This window comes from Heloderma suspectum, chromosome 7 (genome assembly GCF_057233095.1).
Source record: "Heloderma suspectum isolate Gila_16-S chromosome 7, 16-S_ref, whole genome shotgun sequence".
In the NCBI taxonomy this organism is placed as follows: Eukaryota; Metazoa; Chordata; class Lepidosauria; order Squamata; family Helodermatidae; genus Heloderma; species Heloderma suspectum.
Genome location: NC_139464.1, coordinates 64,773,695 through 64,795,704, shown reverse-complemented (window position 1 = coordinate 64,795,704; position 22,010 = coordinate 64,773,695). Strand labels below are relative to the sequence as shown.

Sequence of the window (22,010 nt, the reverse complement as noted above, 5' to 3'; positions counted from 1 at the left end):
GATGCGCAATTCTGACTGTCCAAAATAGACAGGCTTGCCTGGTCTGGTACCTTGTATGTTTCAGCTGTCAGATATACAAGCTAACTGACAAGAGTAGAATATATATAGGCTAATTTTAGAGCCTTTGACAGTTGACAGATGGGGAAAAGGGGTGAGGATCATCCTTAGCAGGGTGAGCCCCAGGGTTTTAAGTATTGCCCCAACCCTTGGGGATGCCTTGCTTTGAATCCCCACTTGTCCAAGCCCCCGGCATGTTATTTTCATAGAGATCTACAAGCCACCTCCTTTTTCGCACCCTTTAGCACTAACTGCAGCTTCATTTGACAGCTGCCAAAGGAGCTGTCAGAGGTTGCTATGGTGAGTGTAAAGGGAATAGAAAAGGGGGTTGTGTGTAGATCTCTATGAAAAAGAGTCTCTGGCACTCTCCAGATGTGTTGGAGTACAAATCTTGGGACCAGGCTACCTGAAAGACTGCCTTCTCCCATAACAGCTGGCCTGGGTTTTAAGGTTTTTTGGGGGACCCTGTTTTCAGTACTGCCACCTTCGGAGGCACGTTTGGTGGCGACGTGAGAGAAGGCCTTCTCAGTGACTGCTCGCAGGCTGTGGAACTCCCCGCCAAGGGAAGCTAGCTTGGCTCCCTCCCTGCTGTCCTTCCGCCACCAGACAAAGAGGTTCTTATTCGAGCAGACCTTTGGTGTGTAAGCTGATCTGTTGGGTGGGGTGCTGTTCTTATTGTTAGTGTTGTGTTTTGAATTGCATTTTTAATGTTTTTAATGACTTTTTAAATCAAGTTTTAATTTTAAAGTGTTTTAGTTCCTATGATTGTAAGCCACCTTGAATATCATTTTCTTTGTGGAATGGGAGGGTACAAATGAAATGAACTCCCATCATCCTCCAGCATTCCCACTGGATATGTTGGCTGGGGATGATGGGAGTTGTGGACAAACACATCTGGAGAGTACCAGGATGAGGAAGACTGGCATAGACAATTTCTAAAATAAAATTACACCACACTGGCTTATAATGATGATGATTTCAGACCTAGATCCACTTTGGGCACTGATTTGAAATATGTTTTTCCTGTGTTCTTCTTACCAACCATGAACCACAAAGTGCATAGGATTAAGTCAGAGAAGGAAACTGAGAAATGCAAATAAGGAAAACTAATTTTTAACCAGGCTGCCAGGCTAACTCTCTCTTGATAAATCACAATGTTAGATCATACCTCATGGCTTTTTGCTTTTTTAAAAAAAGTGGACCCTCACTCACTATTGTTAATGAGACCAAGGCCTCACAGTAAATGTTTAACAGCTCCTATATTTTTTATTCCACTGATAAAAGCATGCCACCGTGAGAATTTTGATTGGTCCTAATCAAGGGATTATTTTACTCTCCCTGGAGCTAAACAACTTAGTAAACTCTTGGGCTTTCACACATTTGTTTCCAAGGAAGAAAACCTTGCTATTTTCAATGTGACAATTGTATCTAACAACACAATCCTGTTTACTCAGACTTAAGTTCCACCATATTCAATGGGGGTTAATTGAGGATAGGTGGATATAGGACTGCACCCTAAGTGATGAAAAAGCAGCTTGAGAGTGAAAGAAAAGAAAGACTGTCAGAATAAAATTATCTATAGCACGAACAGAGAAGCACTGATAATTTCAGTCATTCAGAATAGCTCTAGATGGAGAAACAGCATTAGGCAGCATTTAAGGAAGAGGCTACTATCTTCTATTATGTTTTTATTTAAAATGTTGGAACACACATGGAAATACAAATTACAATAACAAAAATTATCAGGAAGGTTTATATTTGTCATTGTCATAATGTATTTTCAGCAGAAGAGTTACTGTTTCCATTTTTAGCTCTCCTGTAATATGTTGTCAAGGCTACATGGAATCACAGCACTTTTCTGACAAGAGGCAATGCAGATTTATGATGTGGTTAGTAAGCAAAGTATTAACTACATTCTCATCAGCAACAGAATTTTAAGCAACTCAAAAGTACAATTTCAGGATCATGTTAGACAATATATCATGTCATTGTTAACCACATCAAATATCTGTTTCCAGAAATTCTCAAACACATTACATAACTGGAAAGTATGCAAGTGGTCCATGTAACAAGACTGATGCCAGCAGCTAAAATGGGATAGACTGCATATATGCTTCAGTTTAGGTGGAGGAAAAGATCAGAGAAATTTTATAAAATTAAGTTTCATAAGTTAACATTAATCAATTTTCTTTTTTGCAACATTATTTCATATCCAGGACCATTCTTCTACTGAATTAAGTACTGGTCCCCATGTCTTTTGCATTTTTGCTTGTAGTTGTGTTCAATCCTAATTTTTAACAATGACTGGGTTTAGATGATCAATGGAGGAAAAGAAGCCACCATGGCTTCTTTTCCCTGCCCATGCCACTCACATGCCTGCCACTTCCCTAATTACCCTCATCCGAACCCTCACATCATCCGAACCCAGCAAGGTGCACAACAGGAATAGCTTCCAAACCACCCTGTAACCCCTACAAGCCATGGGTTGCAGGGTGGTTTACAAGCCACCCCCAGCATGCTCTTCACTGGGTTCGGACAACACGGCAACCTGCATTGCAGCAAGGGTAATTAGGGAAATGGTGGGTGCGTGAGCAGCACACGTGGGGTGGGGAAAAGAAGCCACCATGGTTTCTTTTCCCCACTGATTGTCTCAACCTGGTCAATGAGCACATTTTCCCCACCAAGTACTTCAAGGATAGTATCCAGTGCTGATACTGTGCCAACACTAATGACACTGAGCTAGCATAAACCAATGCTAGTGTAACAGCATTAGCACTTGCTAGTGCAAAGGAAAAGTCTCAGCGGCAAGTCACTGCTTTTTCCTTTGTACTAGCTAATGCTAATGATGTTGCACTAGCATTGATTTATCCCAGCTCAACATCATTAGTTCTAGCACTGTACAACACCACTAGCACTGTGCCACTACTGGATACAACCCAAGTTAGCAGATGTAAAGCCCAAGTTAGCAGATGTAAGCAAACATGCGGTTCTGCTTCTTTATATATAAAAATATATTTAGAAAAATGAGTCTAGAATATCCCTTATTTCAAAATACTGGAATAGAGGAGGCCTGCTACCTCCCATTTTACCACTCACTTCTTGAGATGACATTGGAGACACCACTTTCTTGCTTTCACCTTCAACAAGAGAAACCAACAGTACACCAGTCTATAATTTTTACTACAATTCTTTGTCTCTGGAGACTTAATTAAGCATTATGTACAAATATATGGAGGCATTTTTCTGAAAAAGAAAAAAGCTCCTTCTGACAATTTAGAGGAGTGTTCTTTTCTTTTAGGTTATCAGTTACCAACCATTTTGCACAAAAATTACTCACCGAAACTCTATCGGGCTCCCCTTCAAACGAAGCAATCTCCATGCTGAAACCAAGTTTGTCTTTCACTTAGAATTCTTCCATTCTTCCGTCTACAAAAAACCGCACAGAAATTAACTATGAATTATTAGATATAGACAACATATTCAAAGCAAACTATCTTTGAAGAGCAATGCAGTAACACACATTCACCAGCACCACATTTTACTTCTGAAAAACAGAAATTAGCAGTATTTGCAGAGAATATACTGTTGATCTGATTAGCAAAGAAAGATGGTGGATAAAGTTTATACAAAAAGACTGAATACGGTTCACTAATTAATAATAGCCTTTGTAATAAACTGAAAATGTGGCCCTTCTAATTTAAATAAATAAGTAGAAGATATAAAGAAGAAAATTAGCTGGTGATTCAGTAAATAAGCTAGAATAAATTTCAGAATTCCTAACTGATGTTATTCAATTTTACCAAATCACACATGGTATAAAAGATCCCATCCACAAAAAGGAAACAGCAGCAGCAACACTGCGGGAGAAACATACAGGGATAGAAAGAGCTTTTCCTCAATGCTGGTAACAATCTGGTCCAGAAGAAGCAATTTGGTGCACCAACTGCCCCATATACTACATGCCAGGTATTAATGTAATTATTCTAGGGCAGGCATGGGGAACCTCCGGCTTGCAGGCCGGATATAGCCCATGGGGGATTCCCCATTTGGCCTGTCAGTTTTTTACCCAGGCAAAAGTTGTTATCGCTGATCAGCTGCTGATTGAAGACTTTTCCCTTTCCAGTGCTGAGAAAGGAAGCCTCTCTCAGTACTGAGCAGGAAAAATGCCCCCCCCCCCGCCTCGCAGCTGACTTGTATGGATCAGCTGAGGAGATGGGTCTGGGAAGGGTGTTTATGTGTGTGAATAATGTGTGAGAGCAGGGTGGCCATTCTCACATGCTAGCAGAGGTTTCCAGTCCTTGGACCGAAAAATATCCCCCGCCCCCCGCCCCAGTATATTCCATTTTATTTATAAAAAGGAGCACAGAGTTAGGAAGCAAGATAATTCTTACTATGGGATAAAGTGTAGTTAACATTACATCTATATTTCTCCCATGTTATTTCTCATCCTTTTTATATTGCTTCATGAATTGTTTCGCTGATTTAAATTTACGGGCTAACATGAAGTTACCCCTATCTTAATCTGTAAACAAACTTCGCATGAATCAAACACTTGTGAAATAGTACTGTGGAGCTTTTCTCACATCAATTCAGTTCTGAATACCCTGTTTGCTAACCTCAACAACTGGATACATGATCTGCTGCCATACGTAAATTGCCTACAAAAGCTGTGGCTTCCCCACAATTCTCTGTATTAGATATAAACAGTGTTCCACAAAAGTATTTAATGGACTAGTAAATATTTTTGCTATGAGGCAAGAGGCATACGTTGACAATGACTAGTGCCAGAAAAGCATACAATTTTTCACCTCTGCCCTAAAAGAAACTATACCAAACATTTTTTGCTAACAACATGCAAAGGAAATTGCAGTACCTAAACTATTTAATCTTTGCGATCAAAGAATCATGATGGTAAAAGAAACATACATCCCAGCAGGAAACATTATTTCCACAGTCTCTGTCAACACACACACAAGCACAAAATTCTACAAAGAAATCAAAAGCCTATTTGTAACTATTTGAGAATGACAAAACAAAGCCAATTATCTAGATCCATTTCAATCGGGCTTCAAGCCTGGGCATGGGACAGGAACGGCCTTGGTCGCCTTGGTGGACGATATGAAGAGGGCTTTGGATGGGGGCGAATGCTCCTTCCTTGTTCTCAACCTCTCAGTGGCTTTTGATACCGTTCACCATGGTATCCTCCTGGACCGCCTGGAAGGGTTGGGCATTGGAGACACTGTGTTACAGTGGTTCCAGTCCTTTCTCTCCAGCAGTTACCAGAGGGTAGCACTGGGAGAGGAGGTTTCGGCCCCATGGCCGCTCAGTTGTGGGGTGCCACAGGGTTCCATCCTCTCCCCGATGCTATTTAACATCTATGTGAAGCCGCTGGGGGCATTCACCAGGAGGCTTGGGGTGCAGTGTCATCAATATGCGGATGACACGCAGCTCTACCTCTCGTTTAAATCTTCACCAAGGTTGGCCATAGAATCCCTGTCCAAACGTCTGGAGACGGTGAGTGGCTGGATGGGGAGGAATAAACTGAACCCTGACAAGACTGAGATACTTTTGGAAGGAGACAAGAGGAGGCTGGGGGATGTCGCCCTGGTGTTGAATGGGGTACAACTACCCTTCAAAGACCAGGTCCGCAGCCTGGGGGTCATTTTACACTCCCAGCTGTCCATGGAGGCTCAGGTGTCAGCTGTGAGCTGGACAGCGCTGTACCAACTCCATCTGATACGGCGGCTGCGCCACTACTTTCCCAACCACCTGCTCCCATCGGTAGTAGATGCCCTCTCGTCTAGACTACTATAATGCACTCTACGTGGGGTTACCCTTGAAGATGGTTCAGAAGCTGCAGCTGGTACAGAACGCCACGGCTCACCTGATTAAAGGCAGCCGCCAGCATGATCACATCACTCTTGTGCTGAAGGAGTTGCACTGGTTACCAGTTGTTTTCCAGGCGAAATTCAAGGTGTTGGTTTTGACCTTTAAAACCCTATATGGTTCCAGCCCAGCCTATTTCAAGGAGTGCCTCCAGCAACACCAGACAGGCCGCTTAACAAGATCAGCCTCGGATGGCCTTCTCTCTGTCCCATCAGCCAGGACAGCTAGGCTGGTGAAGACGAGGGAGAGGGCCTTCTCTGTCATAGCACCCACTCTGTGGAACTCCCTCCCTAGGGAACTCCGCCATGCCCCCTCTTTAATGAGCTTCCGCCATGCATTAAAAACATGGTTGTTCAGGCAGGCATTTAGGGTGCATTAGGGTATTCTTAGAAATATGTTTTAATATAGAATTTTATTGTTTTAAAACTGTTGTATTGCTGTACATCGCCCAGAGTGGCCGGGTGACCGGCCAGATGGGTGATTAAGAAATTTAATAAATAAATAAATAAACACAGATCAACAAATGTTTATGCAGTTAATAGCCCAATCTTACTCATTTTTATTCAGAAGTAACTAACTTCCCAAGTAACTGAAAGTGTGCATGGCACTGCAGACTGAGGCACAACTGAGACATTAGGATCTTGGGCCAGTAAGCCATAAACAAGCTGCATGCCTAGGAGTTCCCTTCCTTGGCTTTCCCATTCCCTTCTCTCTCCCCTTGTGCAGCCAGCTTTGTGAAGATATCCTGGTAACTTATAGTTTCCCTTGTTGTCTGAACCATGAAGCTGTGGTTCAAGGGCTCCCACCAAACCTGGATCAGATCCTATTTTGGAATGAGACCATAAACCAGGGTTCCTCAGTTCAGACATCATAAGGAACAACCGTGGTTGTGTACTGTGAAGTGCAAGAGACAATGGAAAAACAGAGCAACATTAGGTCCCATGTCCCGTTGTATTATGCTAAAGTGTTATAAAAAGGTAAAGGTGTCCCCAACCAGTCGTGTCCGACTCTAGGGTGCGGTGCTCATCCCTGTTTCTAAGCCGAAGAGCCAGCGCTGTCCGAAGACGCTTCCATGGTCATGTGGCCGGCATGACTGAACACTGAGGTGCACAGAACGCTGTTACCTTTCCCGCCGAGGCGGTACCTATTTATCTACTTGCAATTTCTTGCTTTCGAACTGCTAGGTTGGCAGGAGCTGGGACTGAAGATGGGAGCTCACTCCGTCACGCGGCACTTGGGTCTCGAACTGCTGTCCTTCTGGTCTGCAGTTCAGCGTCTTAACCACTAAGCCACCGCGGCCAAAAAAGTGTTATACAGCTATGAATTGTTTTAAATCCACCACAGTTCAGACCACATCTGTGTTGCCAGATGTAAATGGGGAAGAACTGGGGGGGTTCTTCAGGCACGTATCAAAGCTACATTGTATATAGTGTTTTGGTTACTAAAATGAAGTTTAAGCAAAAAAACCATATAATTTTATTTTAAGTAGTAGGATAGTTAAGTTTCACATTGCTTTGAAGTGTTAAAAGTTTAGTCATCTATCTCTTCAGGACACAGGACTTGCACACTTGGGAATTAATTGTGAGGGGCTCCAAAGTAGCCATTACTTTGCTGGCCATATTATAACAGATATTTCCACTCCTACTCAGTTAAAGAGAAAAAGCTCTGTAGGCCAGAAATGTGGAATAACTACTTTTAAAAATAAAGGGAACTCTAAAAAACTATACAAATTTCTCTGAACATACTATTTACTTAATCTCGTTGAGCACTCATTAAGATAAAAGTTTAAAATTCAAGCTTGAATGGGAAAAAGATACTGAGCTCACCCATCCAACAGATGGGCATTTACACAGTATTTTCTTCATTCAGCAACTAAGGGAGAACTAATGTAAGTAACACCTCCGACGCTTTCAACATGCAACTGCTACGTATTTCTAAATACTGTTTATAATTAACCTTCATGAAAATGCAAAGTTGTTAATGCATATTGAATCTTCAGGAGTGGGGAAGCAGATATTTCAATTCCTTCCTATTTTCTCCCACAGCTACAAATCGGGTAAATTCTCCTACAGCTACAAATCAGTGACACAATAAAAGATCCTTTTGCTGAGTGGAGATCATTGCAATATTTGGCATTCATGGCGACAAAGCTTGTGACCTTTCAGAAACTTGCACTGTCTTCTGATCCATTTAATGTGAAGGAAGACTGCTTAAGTGCATTGCTTTTCACAGTCACTCAGATCAAATGTACAAGCCTGTTTACTGAAAATAGGTCTCAAGCAAGAGTTGCTCCCTCATAGGTGGGTAAATAAAATTATCTGAAGTAGCAGCACTCACAAACCAAGAGTCTGGGTTCAGATGAAATCAGGATTTTTTTTTGCTCCCTGAGTGTTTAGCCACTCCCACTGGCAAGAGCAGCCAAGAGAGGGAGATAGGGCAGCAGCCACAAGCATGCTGCTCATGAACAGTAAGCTGGAATTCTCACCGATTCTGGCTTATTGCTATGTCCCAACACCGTGTGTTTCTCTCAAGCTGATGCTCAGGCATATAATTAGAAAACTGAGCAAATAAAAGCTATCTAAATAGATTGATGGCAAACTCCTTTATTTACACAGCTGATTTCACTTCCTTTTGTACAATACATGCATCTGTTTGCTTATCACAGGGCTTTTCTACAGTTCATAAGCAAAGCATGCTCCTTAGCATACAAAATAATAATGAAGGCCCTTGCTCAAGGGCAGCTGGACTTGATGGACAAACTCCACCCTATTCACTAAGATGAACATGTTAGGGAAGAGTGGGGATTCACACCACCACACACACAGCAATACACTGTGGAGGCAGGGAATCATCTCCCAACATTGCACTGGGTTTCTATGATACTTCTCTCTGCTTAAAAGCACTTCCAAAGCCCAGCACAAGGTCAGACATGTTATCCTGTCTCAGGAGAGAAGGAGGGTAAGGTCAGGGTTGGTGGAAACCACGCCTTTTGGCTCCCTACCTAAGGACAGCCAAAATGTGTGGAAGCTTCAATACTTACAGTAGGAATCACTCTAAGTATCTGTAGCAAATTTTGTAAAGTGCAGAGAGATTAGAAAATCTGTTTAGGGTTTGAGAGTGTTTGATGATGCAAAAGTTTGAGAGTGTTTGATGATGCATTTTAATGATGTTTCATTAAAAAAACACCGTATTTGCCGTTTGCATACTAAACACTGGGATAGTCTGTAGACTTGCCTTTGCCTTGGAAAATGAACACAACTCTCTACCTCTTTCCTTTATGCAAACAGTTTGAACTGATTTTCACACAATGCCATCTGCTCTACCCATCCTTGCAAAACATAAAAACCCCAGACTACCAAACCATCAGCTCTAAACAAACAGTTCTTTGCACCAAATACAGGCTCAGCACTCAAATTGTGTTCTTTTCTATTGGAAACTACCAAACATTATATACATTTGTTGGCAGAACAGTAATTAGAAGCCCATGTGTAAGTTGCTCAGTGCAGAACATAAAAATTCTTTATATGGGGCACAGGGGAAGAGATACATTTATTTTACCTTTGGGACAAGATGAATAACCTTCCTTTTAAAACAGCTGAGACTACAGCCCCTTGTCAGGCATTCTAAATTCCTCATGCAATGAAGGGGATTTAGTGGGGAAGAGCACACCAGTTCCACCTGTGCGCGCACACACACACTCACACACACACAGTTATCCTAGTTACCCTCCATTAAATTGAAGGATGACTCTCCGTAGTGGGCAGCCTGCTCTACTCATGTAGTCTCCTCGTACAATTTAGAAGCTCAATTTAGGGTTCTAAATCGCACAGAGTCTCTACACAAGTAGACCAGGCTCCCCACTAACACGTGGAATGTGTTAAGAGTTGGATGGAGCTAGTGCACTCATCCCAACTCTCTCATGGGATTATAATTTTATATAAATCTTGCAAAGGCAATAAACATGCTAAAAACAGGATGGTTCTGTACCATGCCTAATTTTAGGTAACTCACAATAGATTATGATAATGTTTGAGCTTCCAGATGTGCAGTCTGAGCCTATGCATATTTACTCAGCATATCCTACTACTCGGTTCAATGGAGCTCTTCCAGTATTGGCTGCTTCATCATGGATTGTGCTTCCTTTTTTGATGGGAGCACTCCATTCTCTATATACCAAGGTATTACATAGATAATTGAGAAAAAAAACAGCCCAGATGACCATACCAATTTAAGTAAGGCTGTCACTGTTGCTTATTTGTCACAAATTTTGCCCCTAAAAAAATAAAAACGTAATTTTTTTAAGTCAATCCTTATCAGCTCCAGAAATGAACCAAGAAACTACAGAGTAAGCATGATTTGAGTGTTGCAGCAGTTAAAACTATCATTACTACCAACATTAAATACATAACTGAACATGGTGTGTTGGGGAGTCATACTTTAAAAATTGATTAATCTGTTTTGAACATACCAGTAACAATGTTGCTAAAAGTGGTTTAGCCACAACCTAATTATTTCTGACAAAACTATTGAAAACGTTCAACCATATTTTCTGGCTTTAGCACACAGAATAGCTTACAATGCATTTCTGAAGAATTGCTGAAATTAGGTATTCATTTTCATACCATCACAGAAAAAAGTCTGTACTACTTCATGAATTAGAAAGGAAACTATTTGTATCAGCAATATAAGATTTTCTCATTATCTACAGAAACGAATCAAAATGAAACAAAGACTATAAACAAAAGCTATGTTGAATAAAGATAATAAATCATCCCTTTAGGTGACAGATAATTTAATGGAAGAAGAGACTCTAATAATTAAGCTATGCCTTTATTTACAGTCTTGGGCTTCTTTGAAATTACTTGAAAATCCAGCCATCTATTTTTTTCTGGCTAAGTAGAAAGATAAGAAACAAAAAGCAGTCGTGTCAATTGGGCAGAGTCAGAATATCAGGTCATAGAGATCTCTATGGCAATACTGTTGTAAGCAAACATTTCCCCAAAGCATCCCATAAGCTAGCCATCCCCAACATGCTGCCCTCCAGGTGTTTTGGATTATAATGCCCAGCCATGGTGGTTGAGGGTGATGAGAGTTGTAGTCCAAAACATCTGGTGGACACCATGTTGGGGAAGGCTGCCATATGCCATTAAAGGCATCTTCATATATATGTCAATCACTCTTGAGATATCAGTTCTAGAAGCCCCACTACCCCCAATCAGTATCTGGTGGAGTTGGATTTCCAAGTCCATTAAGAGGGTCAACTTTGCAACTAAGTAGCAAAAGGAAATGTCTTCTTTTGGCTAAGAAGCAAACTCTCCCTTCATAACAAGCCTGGCATGCAGCCACTCTCAGAGAATAAGCTCAGGGGTCAGAAAGTTTCTAGCCATGAACAACATCTGTTTTCAGGCTAGATCACTTACTGGAGAATGCCTGAACATAAAAGAATGCCAAACTTACAATCTCAGGATTTCACAGCTGCAGAGAAGGTTGCCTTCACTTCCACAGCTGAGAAACTGCAGTTTATGAAAACTCGTATGTTTATACCCTAATAAACAATCTTTTTGCTTGGGTTAAACAAAAATTGTCTCCCAAACATTCAAGTTTGTCCCATCATATTTCAGAGCTTAGGATAAAGCATTCTACTTCTCTTTTATTCCAAAGAGAATTATTACCAAAGGAGCTGTTATGAAGCAGTATTAATAGTGCAAGAAGTGGGCATGCTGAGCAGGCTATAGTACCGGCAAACAGAAGAGAACACAAGAATTGCCTTAATAGATCAGAACAAAGAGCCACGTAGCCCAGCACTCTGACCAGCCATTGTTGGAAACAAATGCTCCTGGAAAGCTCATAAGCCATGCATAATGGACCCCCCTAGCCCCTAATGTTTGTCCCCAGTATCTGATATACAGCAGTATATTGTTTATGAAAATTACACTCTTATTTTAGAACAAGCCCAACATTTTCTAAAGGTGCAGCACCTCTTCGTCTAGGATTCTTTCAATACTGAACCAGGGCCTTTTGCATGGAAATGAGAATCATACCTCAAGGCCTTTCTTGAGCAATCTGAGTACATTTCAGACAAACTCAAAGAATCTGAATAACCTTTGATCCAGCTTGTTCCTGAAAATATGTAGCTGTGGGCAAATTAGTGAGCAACTTCTAAACTGCATAGTTCCTTTCTAGCAGAAACGGAATATCACTAACAAAATAACGTACTCGGCTAGTGCAGATGTAATGCTGACTCTCTCTTAACCATGGCAAAGAGAACAAGAAGGGACTATGAGACTACACTCCTCCTTCAAGTGCAAATCCTTCCCATATTGACCAAGAGTTACAGCAGCATCAACACTATTGAGGGTTGCTTCTTAGCCAGGATATAAAATGGCTAGTGTTCATCATGGTATTAGAACTACCAGTCTAACCCTTAATTATGGTTTGCTTAAGACATTCTTACCTCACTACTGAATTTATTTTTTTTTAAAACGAGGCAGCCTACAATTTTAAAAACACACACATTAAAACTAAAAAAACCCAAACCCTAAAAATAGCATAGCAGACTGAAAACAACATCAGCAGGTAGCAGCAGCATGGAAATTAAAGATCTTTGCGGCCTAATGGTCATTAAATTTGGCCTCAGGTGAGGCTCTCTGGGGAGAGCATGCCTAACAGACCACCACTGCTGAAGGGGCCTCTTTCCAGTTCCCATTTGGGGGCACCTGGAAAAGACTCTCAGATGATGTTCTTAAAATCAAGTTGATGTGGGAGCATAAAGGCTAGCTGGGGAACATGAGGGAGAAACTAACATGTGGGATTAAGAGATTACTAGTATTACATATGCGCAAGAACTACAGATTCAATCCCCTTAAAATAACTCAATTCCCCTGAAATAATGCATGCCAAGACCCCCATAAGCGGCGAGTAATCACTTCCAATCTCAAATAGCCCATTATCGGTTGTATGCAGTGTTAGTTCTACTTAGCGTAGACCCACTGAGATGAATGGGACATACGTTAGACTAACAGTGGATACAACCCAAAGTTTCCAACAAGTAAGCAAACACAGTAAAATAAAAGCAACTTCAAGATGAAAAGGACAGAATAAAAATGAAATAGCAGCAGCCAGCAAATGTTAAACAAAAACACTATTAACTGAAACGGAATAATGGGAAGCAAAAGGCAGGCACCACTGCCTTGAAGCTTATGAATTGCTAGTCAGCAACTGGCTTTTCACAATGGCCACTTTCAAAAGCTTGCCTCCATATGGTCTCCTGGCAGCTCCATTACCAGAATTGCTTCCCTCCACATCCTTTCATCTCTGGCAACTATGAAACAGGTAGGCAATGCTTGGAGCTGATTTTTTTAAAAGTATTCATTTCACGTTTACAAACTACTGCTTTTAGATTGCCAAGAGCTGGCAACAAGCCTCCTTGCTACAACATAGAATCATAGAATAGTAGGGCTGGAAGGGGCCTACAAGACCATCCAGTCCAACCTCCTGCTCAATGCAGGAATTCAAGTCAGAGCATCCCCAGCAGATGGCTGTCCAGCCTCGTCTTGAATGCCTCCAGTGTGGGAGAGCCCACTACCTCCCTAGGTCATTGGTTCCATTGTTGTATTGCTCTAACAGTCAGGAAGTTTTTCCTGATGTTCAGCCGGAATCTGGCTTCCTGTAACTTGAGCCCATTATTCCATGTCCTGCATTCTGGGATGAGGACCTGCACAGTGAACCTGTAAACCTGCACACTTTGAGCAACACTACTGCAAGACATAGTGTTATAAGATATAATCACATTTAAATTATGCTTTTCAAAGCGACTGTTCATTCAGAGTAATATCATATCAAGTTTTCTTGTTTCAAACAATGCAAACACCTTTCACTGGTAATCCAAAGCTTCAGAAAGTCTAAGTCAACCAGTTCCCAAATGATTTCCGGGGGGGAGATTAGAAGATGAGAAATTGTAACCATTTCCACAGTTGATCTGAATCAAATTTACTTGCAAGTGGAATGGCCTAAACTGATAAAAAAACATTAGCTTTCACTTTGAATGGATGCAGTCTAGTGACAGCGCTGCTCATTCATTATCCCAGGAAGCAGCAAGAGCAAAACTGGGATAAGTTATCTCTATGACTTTTGCAAGGCTTGATATCTATGAAACAGGAATATAACAATAAAGTGCCTCCAAGTGCCCTCAAGATCACTACATCAGAATAAATGCTTCTCTCAGAACTGCTGCCACTGTGTAAGGAGACAATTGTCACCATGGCATATTACTACAGCTAGAAATGATACTTGGCCAGTAATGGCTGGCTGTAAGCGGACTGCACAAAAAAGAAATGCATCTACTGCTTAATCGTTGTTAGTAGCACAAGAGAAACACAAGAGAACCGATACAGAATATAAGCCCAAAGCCAGAGAAAGTTATGCCTAAGTCCCATTGAAATGAATAGAACGTCAGTCACAACTAATTTATATATCATTCATTTTAATGGGACAAGCAAGATAAACTTTCTTTGGATCTTGGCTATAATCTCACTTTGGAAGTTACATCCAACCAGAAAGTGCCACTCTCTCTGGAGCCCTTTTAAGGCCTAGCCCCATAATTATTTGCTAGTATTATCACAGTTGATAACTGTAAGATTCGGCAGACAAAACACCAAGCAGAACATTAAGGCTAGGTCAGGCCACATGCAATAGTAGTATCCCTGAATACAACTTTATTTCTACTATGAAACCAGTCATATGTCTAAGCCATTCCCCAAGGAAGCCAAAGTCAACTGTGTCCATGATTCTAATGGATCAGGCTCAGACCTGATCCGTTTATAAAAATTATTAGCAGTAGAATAAGAAATTAAAGCCTATAAATGAAATGAGGTCACAACCATTTTGTTGTGGTGTACAGTTGTACAAGTACTTGTACAGACAGAATTCCTGCAGTAAACTAAAACCATTTGAGACTTATGAGCATATGCTGTCTGAACAAGCCAAGAAATGTGAAACGAGATCAACAAGTGAAGTCTTAAAGGGCCGGATAAAGTGGAGGCATAGAAAACGAGATTAGGACAATGAATACAGGAATCCAATGGAACTCCAGCCAGCCCTATGTTCTGCAAACACTAGTGTAACTCTGCAGGTGAAAGAAGGTGGAAGAAAAAATGATGCTTTCATACCAAATTTGTCATTTCTGGAAAATACAGACTGGTGCAGCCCACAATTTTAGGCATGATTTTAAATATAGTAACATATTTTTAAAACTGAGTTAAACTGCACACATTTTATTTCTAAGCTCCAGAAAAACTATTCTCTGAAAATTAGCATTTTACAAATAATCCCTACAATCATATTTAGGAAACTGGCAGCAAATTTGGTAAGGATTTTTTTTAAATTAAAGGTTATATTTTGATATTTGCTGGGTACCAATTTAATATGGAGAAATGTTTTTTATGAAAATTAGTGCATGTTTGAATTATACACTCTCGATAAGCAGTCTGTAATTAAACTAGCATATTGCTGTTGACTTCTAAAGATATTGCACTTCAATGGAATGAACTAATATTTGTTTTTGGTTTAGAGTTTCATTCTTCAGAGAGCAGTTGCTTCCTCCTGGGGGTTCTCAAGAAGAAAGCCAGCAAGGTGAGAGAAGAAAACATATCACTTGTAGCTTGTGTGTGAATTTGCTGTGAATTGACAAGTTTTTGTAAGACTTTGACTTTTGATTGTCCTTTTAAAAAAAAAAGATGCAACAAACAAAATTTGCTCACTAAAAACTAACATAATTTTGGCAAAAGCCTTTTTAATGAAGTGGTATCCCAAGAATCACTGAATAATGAAAACAAACATAACCAATGTGTTAAGTAAAAACCTGTATCTGTAAAATCCCCCAGAGTAGCATTGTATAAAATAGGGGTGGGAAATTTGTGGCCCTCCAGATGTTTTGGACTACAGCTCCAATCATCCCTCACTATTAGATATACTGGCTAGAGCTGATGTGAGCCACAGGCCAAAACATCTAGAGGGCCAGAAGTTGCCCAGTCCTGGCACAAAAGATCAAGTATGTGTCACCAGACATAATACTAAACCACACACTGACATACTTAATAAACAGGAAGAACTTACTGGAGATCTTGGACTGTATCTAACAGTGCCCTCAACTCAGAGAGGTCTATTTGATCCAGTGCTGGCTTCTGTCAGCAAAATAGGGAGGTACGTTTTGCCTATTTCCCCTCTTCCCTGCAGCCCCATGCACCACCTCCCATGGTCCATGCTCTTTGAAAGGGTCCCCCAACCTTCTGGAGTTAATTCTGGGGTGATGGAGGAGGAATTAGCAAATGTTACCTCCCTTCCCTTTCTGATGGAAGCTCTGCTGTATCAAAGAGCCTTCCATCAGCAGAGAGACACTACTGGATATAGCCTAGTGTCAAAAGCTGAATCACACTCCAAACTGCATTTGTACAAGAAAACCTGCCAGCTTTCAAATACTAAAGATAGTCAAATTGTGCTAAACGGAAGCAGAGCTCTGCTTCTGAGAAAAGCCAGCAGAGTGGAAAAAATACCTCAGATTGGCATCCAATAAAGGATTGTCTTTTAAAAAAAAAATCAAACTTCAACTTGGTATCCAATGAAGTTTAAAAAGTACATAAATTATTGTGCCTAAAAGAAATGAGGCAGCAGCAAGGATAGAAGGAACACAGTGAAGGTGGGGAATGGTAAATGCATGCCCTTACGCTGAAGGATACATGGCTCTTTCAGGCACTTGGCTTTTAAACCCCTGGTCAGTAACAGAAAGGGGCTGTACACTACACACTCAAAACCTTCTCTTTTCATACAAATATATTGTGTATTTTAGGAATAACCATGTTAAAGAATTCTGCAACAGCTGTATGGCCCTTGAAGTTACAGAACACAAAATGGACAAAGCAGTATCCTTTAGGGCACAATTCTATGCATGTTTAGACAGAAAAAAGTCCTACAACTCCCAGCATTTCCCAGCATTCCCCAGCCAGCCATGATAGCTGGCGAACTCTACACATTTTAGAACTTTTTTCTGTCTAACCATGCATAGATTGCACCCTTATTGGATCAACGTGTATTGGTATGGAAGCATGCATGTTTAGTTCCACAGAATTATGGGTCATGCAGGAAAGCATCTTGATCAAGGATATAAAAAAGTAGAGTTAACTGCAAGTGTAAGATGTTTTTAATCACTTCAGAGTGGCCTGTTCACAGGCTTGTTTACTATTTGAACAGACCAAATATATCTGTGTCTATAAATAACCCTTTTTCCCACACTTCTTGTAAGCCTCCTGGATGTTGGAAGCAGAAAACTCTCTGACACAAGAAGTAATCAGCCCCACATAAGGTAGAAAGGGTGAGCCAGCGGTAATAAACCACCAGAAGCAGAAGCTTCCCTCATTCCCAGAGTCAACTATGAGTAGTCATCAGTGAGAGGAAAACAGTGACATGGAGAATCCCAACAATCATGGCTCGCTAACATCACTGCTACTAATTCTTCCAATGATTGCTGCCCCTCCTAGCTCTCATTTCTCCACCCCCATTAAACTCCCTTTCATCTCATTGCTTTAATCTGCACTCTTTATTTTTTTATTGTAAAAAAATACCTCTGCAACTGCTAATAACCAGAAGCAAGATGTTGGTTAGGTTCTCAAACAGAAGACTATAATGAGCCCCTAACATTACTACTATAGTCTCCTCTGAGGGTGCCCTACTTCAAATTAGCAACACTGCCAGTTCAGACAGACCTGATTCTAGGGAACTCATGCAAATGAAGACCTGTTCATTACAACCATTGACATGTATGCATACATGCATCTGCCACTGCCTTGGCAGTCTAGATGCTGGATCCACCACCTTCTGCATGTCTCCCTCTGCACCTGCAGAGTGTACAGAAGACAAGTTTAGTCTAGTAAGGTAGCATCAGCAGGGGCGGGACACATTTTAAAAAATCAAATCACTAGTGCCAGCCATAGTGTGCTGCTAAACATGGGCTGGGCCTCAAAAAAAAAAACAAACCCACATCTATTGCACGCCATGTCTAGGAATTCCAGTCTTTCCTCTGATCCTCCTACTCACCTTCAGTACCTCAGATGTTTACAATTCACACATTCAATTCTCTTTTAGAACTGCAGAATTCTGAAGGACACATGGATGCACCTGAGGGAGGGCCAACATTTAGAGTATGCCTCCAACTTAGTCTGTGCCTAAGTATGACACTACTTACAAAAACTAAAGCTAATTAAAATCACTGCCTATTTGGAAGCAAGCTCCATAGAAATTAATGAGATTTGCTCCCAGGTAAATTTGCATAGAATCAACAACATGCATCTTTAATGACTTATGAACACATAAACAAATACATCTCTGCAGAATAAACAAGCTGACTGCTATCACACAGGAAGGGTATGACATACAGGAGAGTCATACTGACTCTCAGTAAACAACTAACCAAATCTACTTAACATTGCACAGCGTTGAGTAACAGGGAGGAGAAAAGCAAGTACTGTAAAGTACATGTCAAGATGTGTGACTGGCAATTATATCAGGCAACAAGAAAGTGTTCTATTTCTTTGTAACTGACGTATTACAGTCTACACCCTTCTTACTTAAGCCACTTACAACACCTTTCCAATTTTCCTGTTTCTTACATGGTTATCCCCCCCACACACTCTGCAAAGGGGCAGGGTAGCTAATATGCCCGTGTTACAGCTGGAAGAATACCGCCAGAGAAAAGTTGCTTGTTAAAGGAAATCCCAGAAAACCAGAAATCTATGCTACAATTAAGCATACCAATGTTACAAATTCAAGTTAAGCATGGCATATTAATCTGCACTTTGGGGCAGTACCGGAGGGGAGATACTAACCTTAGTTAGTGTAACCCTATATAAACAAACAGGATCACCACCAGGGGCCATGACAGCTCTAAGTTTGTGGTAGCAGCACAGCAGCAGCAGCATCAAAGCGAGAGGCTTTTTCTGCCATGATTATTAATAATAGTCATAACACCGGCAGAAAAAGACTCTGCCGTCTCGATCACCAACGCTGCCAGAACCGAGCGGCGCGCCCAAGGTCACGCGGCGCGGCGCCCACGCCAAGACCACCCCCTCCGCGCGCCTGAGGGGTGGCTCTCGCACGCCTTCCCCACCCCCGCACCCGGCGCCAGCGGGACAAGGGCTGCGACGCAGCCGGCTCGGGCCACCGCGCTCCCTCGCCGCTGGCGCCGGGAGGCTGTCGCTGCGCCCCACCGTACCTCTCTTGCCGGGGGTGCCTGGGCAGAGGGGCGGAGCGGCCCTCAGTTCCCGGACCCGCCACCTCCAGGAAGGGGGCAGGGCCTGGGCGAGGAGATGCTCGAGGGGAAGCCAGGCTTCAGCAGGCGAGAGGAGCCCCCGCTGGCGCTGGCGGAAGCCGGCCGGTCGGTCGCGCGCGCTCACCCGCCTGCTTGCCTGCGCCCCTCACTCTCTCTTACTGCCGTCGCCGCTCAGAGTCGCCGCGCGACCCTCTCATCAACGGCCGCCCGCCCGCCCCTCCTGCCGCCGCTTTCGCCTTCTGCTTGCAGACTCCGCGGACCCGCTCTGGAGGGGGCCCCGCTCGCGCCAACCACGCCCTTCTGGCAAGATCACGTGACTGGGGATCCGCCGCGCCGCGCCGCGCTGAGGGAGCCGCCGAGCCGCCGCCCAGCCCTCGGCTTTCTCGTGTGATTCGGGCGAGCCGCAAGCAGCAGGCCTCCCGCCCTCCGCGGCCCCTGCGCAGCGCGCCCTGCCAAGGCGCTGGGCCGGCGTCCTGCCGTCGCTTCCACGGTGCGCGGCCGCGGCCCGAACTCGACAGCTGTCTCCCCGACCCCCGTTTTTCCCTTTACGTTGCACTAAAGGCTGAGCAGCGGATCTCAGCGCTTCGGGGGACGCGAAGGAGCTCCGGGGGCCGGACGGAAGGATTAAAGGAGCAATATGACGGACAACGCAGCGCCACCACAGGAGCTGGAAATGCCGGGCCACATTTGTAGAGAATTTGCTGCAGTCGTCGCAGGAGGGCGTTCATCAGAAGACTGCAGTCTCGGGAGCCCTGTTGTCTGTAGGCAACATCCGTTCCACCCTGTGGCATGCTGGGAAGTTGTAGAAGAAACTAGAACACTTTTGTAATACTCTTCTTTATCCCTCTCCCTGCCATCTTTGCTCCTTTAAAGCACATATTAAGATCTAACTAGGGGTGGGCACTACTGGCCCTCCAGATGTTTTGGCCTGAAGCCCTGTCCTCCAGGTTGGAAAGGCTGATAAAGTATTGTTATAAGCAATTTCTCAATAACATATTCTGGACCTAAAATTACTTTAGTTCCTTTAAATGACCAGAAAATCTGGTTCTGAATATAGCTACAGAACTCAAACTGTACACTACCCAGCTAGCTGTTACTTACTATGCATTATTAAAAACACAACAAGTCTTCTTTGTGCCTCATTTAGCTACTTCACGTGGTACAATTGAATTTCTTCCTGGTGCTTTCTCAAAGCACCAGGGCCATCTGTCAGACATCCACACTACTGTTGTAAAGCATCCTCTTCGGATACATGAAATTATTTTTCTTCTAGGCTTTTATGTAGCTTAATCAATGGCTAAGAGTTCGAGCCTATTGATTTCAGTGGGTTTAACTGCACCTACTTTGATAGGATTGGACTGTACATTTAGCATTGCTGACTGGTGGCTGCTAGCTACTGAATGTACACACATGCTTGGGTGGGGGAGTGGACAGATAAAGTTTGGCAGTTGGAATGTAGCCAGTTAAGAAACAAGCTGAGTTTTTATATATGGCTGCTGTGAAGGAGTGAGAGGAACTCCAAGGGCATGCTGTTTTCTTTTTTTGTTACTCCGAGAATCACTGTTTTATTGGGCCAAATTATCCCCCTTTTACTGCTGAGAGCAACCCTGCAAAATTAAAGAAAAGGAAGTGCTACCCTGATTCCAAAGTATATGTGTAAGGTGTTTCTGTCTGTGTGTTTTGATTAGTGCTTCCAGTAATATGCCTTTAAAGGAATAAATTCGGTGAATGGAAAGAACTAGGAAACAGCTACAGCTCTCTCACTGCTCCCAAATGTTACACAGCACCTCTAATTTCTGCTATTTTGAGGACAATAGCCTATGACTGTAGAGAGGAGCTCCATTCCAACTTGGAAAGACATAGGAGGACCTTCAGCCATTAGAGCAGAGATGGGCAATTTTCGAGGGTCTGGGGCCAATTTTGCTTCCCTGGTTCCCCTGGGGGTTGCACACATTACTGTGTCTGTGGTCTCTGACTCCTTTACCTTTTGGGCTGTTAGGTTTTCCTCTGTGCCCACCAAGAGAAGTGTTGTGTGTGTACTTGGTTTACATGTAAGTAATGTACTTGCATCCATGTAATCAGACATCTATATCCTAACACAAGCACTAGCTTGGGTGAGGCTGGCTTCACATAACATACAGGGGAGAGCAGCTGTGAGGCTAGATCTGTGCAGCAGAAGGAGCTCCTGGAAGTATTAACTCCCTTTTGTTGCCACAGGCTTCACTAGGAACTGAAGGTTGTTTGATACCTATAAGCATAAACAGTAAAAAGGAGACCACTTTGTTTTTGTCTTTGAAAACAACGCTTCTAGCTCAACAACACTTTCTCCTTTGCCTCAGTGGTATGGAAGTGATACAAAGACTCCAATATGCCTATGTTTGTTGACACTGTAATTCTGTTCCTTGAATAATGACTTGAAAAACCTACGTTTTCTATTTTCAGTACCTTTTAGCTTTAATTCTGCCACTATAAACCTCTCTGAATAAGACTGTTACATCTCAAGAGTCAGACATTAAATGCTCACCAAGTATAAGATTCCCCTTTTAAGAACTATAAAAAGATTTGAATCTAATTATTTCACAAGCTTTTTACTAAACAGCAGGTTTGCGATCTCCCTGTCTTTAGGGCACTCCTACTTGAGAGCTCAGGAAGGGGAGAAAAAATCCAACATTCCTGCCCCCGTGTCCCATGACATGGCTTTGTCTTCTTACTTCTCCCCTAGATGGAATTGGAATTCTGCTTTCTCAAG

The 22,010-nt window shown here is 42.4% G+C and overlaps 1 protein-coding gene across 28 annotated transcripts in view; it reads right to left on the bottom strand.

Annotated features, from left to right (window-relative positions):
• OSBPL8 (oxysterol binding protein like 8) overlaps positions 1-19,528 on the bottom strand; it is a 112,961-nt gene extending 93,433 nt beyond the window's left edge. For 10 of the 28 annotated variants that reach the window (XR_014784395.1, XM_084810429.1, XM_084810440.1 and 7 more), the window contains exons 1-2: positions 19,205-19,528; positions 3,395-3,483 (exon numbers count right to left, since the gene is read on the bottom strand). Coding sequence is in view for 7 of the 28 variants with exons in the window: in XM_084810420.1 (XP_084666546.1) it covers positions 3,395-3,436 (42 nt within the window). In the remaining 21 variants the exon portion in view is untranslated. Of the gene's footprint in view, positions 1-3,394; positions 3,484-5,941; positions 6,016-18,030; positions 18,107-18,818 lie in introns of those variants that run through there. The other 18 variants (XM_084810433.1, XM_084810443.1, XM_084810431.1 and 15 more) reach the window with 8 other exon arrangements.
• Positions 19,529-22,010: the final 2,482 nt, after the last annotated feature.